At 42.3% G+C, this 10094-nt stretch overlaps 1 protein-coding gene across 1 annotated transcript; it reads right to left on the bottom strand.

The window, feature by feature from the left end:
* Nucleotides 1-353: 353 nt before the first annotated feature.
* On the bottom strand, nucleotides 354-4199 carry LOC122816417 (dentin sialophosphoprotein-like). The gene has a single exon (XM_044089194.1). It carries the CDS (start codon nucleotides 4197-4199, stop codon nucleotides 354-356), a length of 3846 nt encoding a protein of 1281 aa, XP_043945129.1.
* Nucleotides 4200-10094: the final 5895 nt, after the last annotated feature.

The following is a 10094-nucleotide window of genomic DNA, read 5'->3' as shown; positions in this document are numbered from 1 at the left end:
AGCTGCATGACCATATCAGTCTCATCAACGTTGTCATGACTCCCACTGCTTACAGCTGCATTTTCCATATCAGTCTCATCATCACTGTCATCACTTCAAGCTGCATGTTCCATGTCAGTCTCATTGTTGTTGTCATCACTCCCACTGCTTCCAGCTGCATGTTCCATATCAGTCTCATTGTCATTGTCATCACTCCCACTGCTTACAGCTGCATGTTCCATATCAGTCTCATCGTTGTCATCACTCCCACTGCTTACAGCTGCATGTTCCATATCAGTCTCATCAACATTGTCATCACTCCCACTGCTTACAGCTGCATTTTTCATATCAGTTTCATCATCACTGTCATCACTTCAAGCTGCATGTTCCATGTCAGTCTCACTGTAGTTGTCATCACTTCCACTGCTTACAGCTGCATGTTCCATATCAGTCTCATCTTTGTTGTCATCACTCCCACTGCTTACAGCTGCATGTTCCATATCTGTCTCATTGTCGTTGTCATCACTTCCACTGCTTCCAGCTGCATGTTCCATATCAGTCTCATCATCATTGTCATCACTCCCACTGCTTCCAGCTGCATGTTCCATATCAGTCTCATCATCATTGTCATCACTCCCACTGCTTCCAGCTGCATGTTCCATATCAGTCTCATCGTCATTGTCATCACTCCCACTGCTTACAGCTGCATGTTCCATATCAGTCTCATCGTCATTGTCATCAATCCCACTGCTTCCAGCTGCATGTTCCATATCAGTCTCATCACCATTGTCATCACTCCCACTGCTTCCAGCTGCATGTTCCATATCAGTCTCATTGTCATTGTCATCACTCCCACTGCTTCCAGCTGCATGTTCCATATCAGTCTCATCACCGTTGTAATCACTCCCACTACTTCCAGCTGCATGTTCCATATCAGTCTCATCGTCATTGTCATCACTCCCACTGCTTACAGCTGCATGTTCCATATCAGTCTCATCATCATTGTCATCACTCCCACTGCTTACAGCTGCATGTTCCATATCAGTCTCATCAACGTTGTCATCACTCCCACTGCTTACAGCTGCATGTTCCATATCAGTCTCATCGTCATTGTCATCACTCCCACTGCTTACAGCTGCATGTTCCATATCAGTCTCATCGTCATTGTCATCACTCCCACTGCTTACAGCTGCATATTCCATATCAGTCTCATCGTCATTGTCATCACTCCCACTGCTTACAGCTGCATGTTCCATATCAGTCTCATCGCCGTTGTCATCACTCCCACTGCTTACAGCTGCATGTTCCATATCAGTCTCATTGTAGTTGTCATCACTGCCACTGCTTACAGCTGCATGTTCCATGTTAGTCTCATCAACATTGTCATCACTCTCACTGCTTCCAGCTGCATGTTCCACATCAGTCTCATCATCATTGTCATCACTTCCACTGCTTCCAGCTGCATGTTCCATATCAGTCTCATCGTCATTGTCATCACTCCCACTGCTTACAGCTGCATGTTCCATATCAGTCTCATCGTCATTGTCATCACTCCCACTGCTTATAGCTGCATGTTCTATATCAGTCTCATCGTCATTGTCATCACTCCCACTGCTTACAGCTGCATGTTCCATATCAGTCTCATCGTCATTGTCATCACTCCCACTGCTTACAGCTGCATGTTCCATATCAGTCTCATCGCCATTGTTGTCACTCCCACTGCTTACAGCTGCATGTTCCATATCAGTCTCATTGCCGTTGTTGTCACTCCCACTGCTTACAGCTGCATGTTCCATATCTGTCTCATCATTGTCATCACTCCCACTGCTTCCAGCTGCATGTTCCATATCAGTCTCATTGCCGTTGTTGTCACTCCCACTGCTTAGAGCTGCATGTTCCATATCAGTCTCATTGCCGTTGTTGTCACTCCCACTGCTTACAGCTGCATGTTCCATATCCATCTCATCGTCATTGTTATCACTCCCACTGCTTACAGCTGCATGTTCCATATTAGTCTCATCGTTGTTGTCATCACTGCCACTGCTTCCAGCTGCATGTTCCATATCAGTCTCATCATCATTGTCATCACTTTCACTGCTTACAGCTGCATGTTCCATATCAGTCTCATCGTCATTGTCATCAATCCCACTGCTTACAGCTGCATGTTCCATATCAGTCTCATCTTCATTGTCATCACTCCCACTGCTTACAGCTGCATGTTCCATATCAGTCTCATCTTTGTTGTCATCACTCCCACTGCTTACAGCTGCATGTTCCATGTTAGTCTCATCGTTGTTGTCATCACTTCCACTGCTTACAGCTGCATGTTCCATATCAGTCTCATTGTAGTTGTCATCACTGCCACTGCTTACAGCTGCATGTTCCATGTTAGTCTCATCAACATTGTCATCACTCTCACTGCTTCCAGCTGCATGTTCCACATCAGTCTCATCATCATTGTCATCACTTCTATTGATTCCAGCTGCATGTTCCATATCAGTCTCATCGTCATTGTCATCAATCCCACTGCTTACAGCTGCACGTTCCATATCAGTCTCATCGTCATTGTCATCACTCCCACTGCTTACAGCTGCATGTCCCATATCAGTCTCATCGTCATTGTCATCACTCCCACTGCTTACAGCTGCATGTTCCATATCAGTCTCATCGTCATTGTCATCACTCCCACTGCTTACAGCTGCATGTTCCATATCAGTCTCATCGTCATTGTCATCACTCCCACTGCTTACAGCTGCATGTTCTATATCAGTCTCATCGCCGTTGTTGTCACTCCCACTGCTTCGAGCTGCATGTTCCATATCTGTCTCATCGCCGTTGTTGTCACTCCCACTGCTTACAGCTGCATGTTCCATATCTGTCTCATCATTGTCATCACACCCACTGCTTCCAGCTGCATGTTCCATATCAGTCTCATTGCCGTTGTTGTCACCCCCACTGCTTAGAGCTGCATGTTCCATATCAGTCTCATCGCCGTTGTTGTCACTCCCACTGCTTACAGCTGCATGTTCCATATCTGTCTCATCATCATTGTTATCACTCCCACTGCTTACAGCTGCATGTTCCATATCTGTCTCATCGTTGTTGTCATCACTGCCACTGCTTCCAGCTGCATGTTCCATATCAGTCTCATCATCATTGTCATCACTTTCACTGCTTACAGCTGCATGTTCCATATCAGTCTCATCGTCATTGTCATCACTCCCACTGCTTACAGCTGCATGTTCCATATCAGTCTCATCTTCGTTGTCATCACTCCCACTGCTTACAGCTGCATGTTCCATATCAGTCTCATCTTTGTTGTCACCAGTCCCACTGCTTACAGCTGCATGTTCCATGTTAGTCTCATCGTTGTTGTCATCACTTCCACTGCTTACAGCTGCATGTTCCATATCAGTCTCATCGTCATTGTCATCACTCCCACTGCTTACAGCTGCATGTTCCATATCAGTCTCATCGTCATTGTCATCACTCCCACTGCTTACAGCTGCATGTTCCATATCAGTCTCATCGTCATTGTCATCACTCCCACTGCTTACAGCTGCATGTTCCATGTCAGTCTCATCGTTGTTGTCATCACTCCCACTGCTTACAGCTGCATGTTCCATATCAGTCTCATCATCATTGTCATCACTCCCACTGCTTACAGCTGCATGTTCCATATCAGTCTCATCATCATTGTCATCACTCCCACTGCTTCCAGCTGCATGTTCTATATCAGTCTCATCGCCGTTGTCATCACTCCCACTGCTTACAGCTGCATGTTCCATATCTGTCTCATCGTTGTTGTCATCACTCCCACTGCTTACAGCTGCATGTTCCATATCAGTCTCATCGTCATTGTCATCACTCCCACTGCTTACAGCTGCATGTTCCATATCAGTCTCATCACCGTTGTCATCACTCCCACTGCTTACAGCTGCATGTTCCATATCTGTCTCATCATCATTGTCATCACTCCCACTGCTTACAGCTGCATGTTCCATATCAGTCTCATCATCATTGTCATCACTCCCACTGCTTACAGCTGCATGTTCCATATCAGTCTCATCAACATTGTCATCACTCCCACTGCTTACAGCTGCATGTTCCATATCTGTCTCATCATCATTTTCATCACCCCCACTGCTTACAGCTGCATGTTCCATATCAGTCTCATCGTCATTGTCATCACTCCCACTGCTTCCAGCTGCATGTTCCATATCAGTCTTATTGTTATTGGCATCATTCCCTTTTTCCCATTTTCTGCATATGGTCAGGGTGTTGTATCAACATTACCACCTGTTTTGATTTACTGTCACTTTCCTACCTTCTTTAACCATCATGCCTGGCTGTCATGGTCTTTTCTCATACAATCCAGCTCTCGGCTGGATATCCTTGTCTTCACTTGCCTTTTTCCTGTTTGTCCCAAATCACCTTTTCCTCTCCTTTATATGTGACCACACTGTTCTCTTTGACCTTCCCTGCAACTGGGACTATGTTGCTTCTGTTTTGATGACATCATTTCTGTATTTGTCCCACAGTGTGCATCCTACCACCCATCTCAGACACTTCATCTCCATCACCTCTAACTTCCACAAATGTTCTACCTTCACTGGCCAGGTTTCTGTACCATATAGTAGTACTGGTCACACCATTGTTTTGTACACTTTATTTTTCAGCTTCTTTGGCATTCTTCTGTCATACACTATACCTGACACTCTGTCCAGTTGGTTACAGCTTTCTGATTCTAGGTTTGATCTCTATTCTCCACAACCACCACTCACAGATACTTCAAGCTGTTAAGCTGTTCCATCATTTTCCCTTCCGTTTCAATTTCAGCTTCTTCTAATTCCTCATTTGTTGCAGTTACAACTGATTTGTCTGTAGTCAGTTTCATCCCATGTGCCTTCAGTTTTACATTCCATTCTTTTCTCATTTGCTGAAGTTCTTGTTCAAAGTCTGCCTGTAATGCCACATCATCTGCATTCAGCATCACTGTTGATTTGTCCCTTCTGACCTGTTTGTTAATGCAGTTAATCCCCCATATGAATAGCAGTGGGCTCTGAGCTGAATCCTAATGCACACCCCTCCAACTGGGAACCCTTCTGTGAGATTCAACACTGTTTATACTTGTGTCATTGGATCCGTGTACATAGCCTGCACTAATACTATCAATGAAGCTGGGACTTCGAACCATCACAGAACTGTTTAAATCAGCTTTCTGAGGACTTTGTTGTATGTTTTTTTCCTTTTCTAGGAATTCCCAGTTGGATTCTTTCATTATCTCTAGTTTCTTCCCACTATCTGTGTCACTGAAAACTTTGGGTTGGTTGGGTTGCATCTTGCGCTGAATCTGAACTGCTGATGAGCCCATTTTACTTTCTACTTATCTGTTCACCTTCTCTGTACTTTCATGCGATTTGACAGGGGTTTGATACCCCTTTACTGCCAAAAGTCGTGAATGTCCCCTTTGTTCTTGTAACCTGGTACTGAAATGCTTATTCTACTATTATCCACAGTACATCTTTCTCTCCATACTACAGTGAGTACCCTCAGGATCCACTTTCCCCTGACTTACCCACATACCTCTCAACCTCTTAGAGTAAGAAATCTGGACAAATCCATTTATAAAAGTGGGAAAAAGGCCCAAAAATGGGGACATTTTGTAAATATTGCTCTTAAAAACTTAGAAAGGTGATAGAATAACAGTTTTTGCATTAGCATGAAATTTCTGAAGGGTATGAAGTCTGAAACTCAAATGCCTGTCATTATTTTCTAACTTCAGTCTTTAATGATTTGCCACTAATTTGCCAGAAACCCACAATTTTATGAAAAACGGAACAAAAATATGAGGCAAAAAATCTGGAAATTCTGTAAAAATCTGTACAGTTGAGAGGTATGCTCACCCAACATCTTGATCATATCTGCAGTGACTTCATCTGATCCTGCTGCTTTCTCTGCCTTAATTTTTTTAGTGCTGCTCTTAACTTCTTCTGGGATGTGTTTGTCCTCTTTCACTGCAGGCTGTGCACGAGGCAGAACAATTACTGTTGGTTTTTCTTCATTCAGAAACTGCTAGAAGTACTCCTCCCATCTGCCTTTGATATCCTCTGGACTGATGAGTAGATTGTTGCTGGCATCCCCTATGAATGTTGTCTAAGGACTATCTTCTTTTCCTTTCTGGCTTTGCTTTGCACTCATAGTTTATTTGTGCCATCTGTTAAGTCACTTTCTAGAAGTTACTAGAACTTCTCCGGTGCCTTGTTCTTTGCCATTACAACTGTCTCTTAGACTCTTTGTTAGCCAACCAGTATCCCTTCATAGTGTCATGTGCATTTTCTATTTCCCTCTTCCTCCTACACTCCTTCTTTCTTTTGATATCTTCCTGGACGTTTGCATTCCAACACCATTTCTCCTGTTGTATCTTATTTCCATACCTGTCTCAGCCACACGTCTATTCTATAGTTTTGACACATGCTGCTTTTAGCCACTGCTTATTTTTTTTTTTACTCCACCTATTTTCTCTTTTTCACAAGTTGTTAGAGCCTTGTGTATTTCTTTGAATTCCTGGATTTTGTTCTAGTCAACTACCAGGTCTTCAGTGTAGTCACTGTTGATCTTTGACCACTGCTTGCAGCTGATTGTGGCCACCAGTGGTTTATGCTGTGGCCCAACAGTTTCATTGGAGATGACTTAGCAAGTGTCTGAGTCTATCCCAGTGCTCTTTCCTTAGTAGAAGGACATCTACCTGAACTGCATGTTAATCAGTTATGTATGTGATCTTGTGACTGTCCTGGTGAACATTGTGTTGGCAACCATCAAGCCATTTGCCAAACAGATGTCTAGACTGGCCTGTCATCTTTACTTCTGTTGCCCTACCCATGAGGACTCAGCATACTTCTCAATCTGCAGACATAAAAAATCTGGACAAAGACTGCTGAAAAATAGGTATATCTGGGCAAAAACTTGGATTACTAACACATAAAATGACCTCTTCATCTTCCAAGAGGTTTGTGGGATACCTTAGCATTTAGGAACATAAGCGTAAACCGCTGAGAGTAACTGCTGTTGTACTTGTTCAGCTTTATAGCATAATGAACACAGCCATTTCACTCAGCAAATTCTAATATTATGCACTTTGAGCTGTATGACCATTCACCGTCAACTCTGCACATACAATTTAGCTAGTAACACAATTTACTGCTGAGTTGGTTCCCCCACACCACCACTACTGACAGAAGGGTCACTGCCTCCTTGGGCCTAGTACAAAAGGGACTGAGATGGTAAAAGAGCCTGGGACAGGTACGTTCTTCTGTCTGACAGCTATTAACTCATTCCTTTAAGTACAGCTGTTTTGTGTGTGTACCTTCAACTCCCAGTGGGTAAAATGAAGTTATTACCTTACAGTTCTAACAAATGCTCATTGACAGAGATCAAATATCAGTACAGGTGTGTTTGCCATTATGTATGATTCAAGATAAAATATTCTGATGTTTTGGAATTATTACTGCAAATGTGAACAAAGAACAATTGACACCTAGAGGCACAGTAGGAGGTAAATGCAGAAATACTTGGAGGTGCATTTGGCTGTAATGAGTTTTAATGAAGGCTGGAAGTTTGCAGTAAAAAGCAATGTACAAGGGGGAGATGAGCTTCAATTATGCAAACTGGGACACTGTCTGCTTCTTACACTAATGTCAGTACAGGAGAACTGTTGATAAAACACATTAAAATAAATTATCCCACTGTTATAATGTCATTGTTATTATGTCAGTAGTTTCACAGGTCCTTAGTAGGCTATTGATCTATGAGGTCATAAGAAGCCTAACCTTATATTCCCATGATAGATTTAGGCCTTATATTTTGCATTTAAATAAGCCATAGATGGGTCAAACAAGGCTATATTAGGGCATTTGCATGTTTCCCCTATCCATGAGGGACAGCGGTGTTAAACCAGGGTGAATTTCCAGCTATCCATCTATTCTTTTGAATTACATTTGAAAAGAGGAAGAGAAATGTTTTACTTTATGTGGAGTGGAAGACGGTTCCACAGAAGCATTATTCTCTGTGATGCATAACTATCCCACCAACATGTTGTAGGGTTACCACCTGTCCCACTTTGCGAGGGACAGTCCCTCTTTGGGCAGTTATGTCCTGACAAAAAATTGTAAAAATGGCAAATGTCCTGAGATTTTAGGACAAAATTATTTCCTATATTTTATGTAATATTTTCATAAAACAGTTATTCTGTATCTAAAATACCTAAATGTTATAAGAAACAGAATAAGCAACTAAAATGCTGCAAGAATAAGCTTTTATTTAGGCAAAAAAGTTAAGTTCTAACCATTATACTGACCGTGGGTATGTGTCGGCGTGTAAAATCTGATGTTTGTACCAAAAATGTCCCACTTTGGCCATTTGAAAAGGTGGCAACCCTAACATGTTGTATTTATTTTGCAAAAGAGACTAAGATTGCTGAGAGGCTGTTTGTGACACCACTGGACTTGCAAATGTATAATATGTCCCAGACACCTATTTTCCCCATCAGGAGAGCACATATTTAATAAAATTAGTTCCCCCTTTTACCCTTTACTCAGTAAATATCTAATGACAGCTGCTCCAAGACAAAATGCATGAACAAGATTTCTTCACAAAAACACCAAAGGACTGGAAAGAGTGCAAAAGAAAACAGTTACAAAATAGCAGCCACATGAAAAGGTTTGCAGAGCACTTCAGCACAGAGTGTTCACCCATACCAAATTACAAATGTGAAAAGGGCAGCCAGTACTACAAAACTTTTGATTACAGACACTTTTTAAACATTGCTTTATGCTACTGAACACAGCTCTTCTCATCTAATATCAGAGAATGATGAATACACAACATATCAACACGTAACAGGGAAAAACGTCTTACCACAAAATGTTTCTGAATACAGTCTGTACAAAGCACTATACCACTCATAGGATCATAGGAGGTTACTAGGGTAATGGCCCTAGACCCTTTTTAAGCCTGGCCACTCATGCCCTATTTTCCCAATCATCAATGCACTCTCAGGCTTGAGCTCAACACCACAAACAAGTTGAGAAATTCCTGTCTTTTAATCTTCAGAGATTGGTTAAATAACAGGATTAGTGACAGTGCTGTAAGCCTTGATGGTTTCACTTTGTTCAGAGCTGACATGAACCTGTTTTAACTGTATTTTCATTGCTAGATGGTGTTTCATTACTGTAATTGTATTTTTATTGAATTACTTAACTGTAAACTGCTTTTTCATATTGAGAGTTGTATTTTCTATTTGTGAGTGCTCTATCTGTGCTTTTCTGTGCATTTTTTGTGAGGTTTCTGTGTTCGTCAGGTAGCATAATCTGGATAGAGGCCTGTTGTTATCTAGGCCTGGTTGTTTTGCTTGTTGAGTTTCCTGTGTTTCTGGCAGCCATCTTCTGCAGTACTGTCTTGTCTTCACTGTTAGTGAATGTAACAGAGTTGCCTGACCTTCTCTAGCACAAGTGATTGGTTGAAAGAGCAGGGGCTAGCAGGATTGGGTAATAATTCGAGCTTCTAGATTCTTCCATTTTTTCTGGTATTTATACCCTGTGTTTGCAGGGTGTTGCGCTTGTTTGCTGCTGTGCTGTTTTAACCCATTGTGAGGTATCTCAGTTGCATTTTTTTCCCTTACCACTCCTGTGTAACTGACCCCCTCACTTGCAACTGCTGTGTTAATTTTATCCAGCCCTACTCTCACCTATAGGTACTCTGTTCTGATAATACCCTCTCTACCATCCTTTACCTCTCTTCCACAGATTCTGACAACCATGCACAGACAATTTCCTGTGGTTTCTCCTGCTAGTCTGGTTGATATGGGCATCCTGCGACAGTGTAGCAACTGCCTCATGTACACGGACAACCCTCTTCTTCTACCACCTAGGAACACAATATGTGAGAGACACAATTACATTAAGAACCTGGACTCCTTGCTGTCTCAATCACAAGCCAGTACATCTGGCATTGAGAAGGTTGTCTTCACATACACCACACCTGTAACACCACCCAAACCTGTACAGTACATTCCTACATATTTTGAGGTTCTCAACAAAACCATACCTAACAAAAGA

The sequence above is a fragment of the Protopterus annectens genome, chromosome 1.part1 (genome assembly GCF_019279795.1).
Source record: "Protopterus annectens isolate FY-2018-M chromosome 1.part1, PAN1.0, whole genome shotgun sequence".
In the NCBI taxonomy this organism is placed as follows: domain Eukaryota; kingdom Metazoa; phylum Chordata; order Ceratodontiformes; family Protopteridae; genus Protopterus; species Protopterus annectens.
This window is presented reverse-complemented; position numbering and strand designations above follow the sequence as displayed.

Bases quoted from the DNA above. Each gene is read 5' to 3' on its own strand.
- LOC122816417 (XM_044089194.1), bottom strand. From the start codon at position 4,199: ATGGAACATGCAGCTGGAAGCAGTGGGAGTGATGACAATGACGATGAG.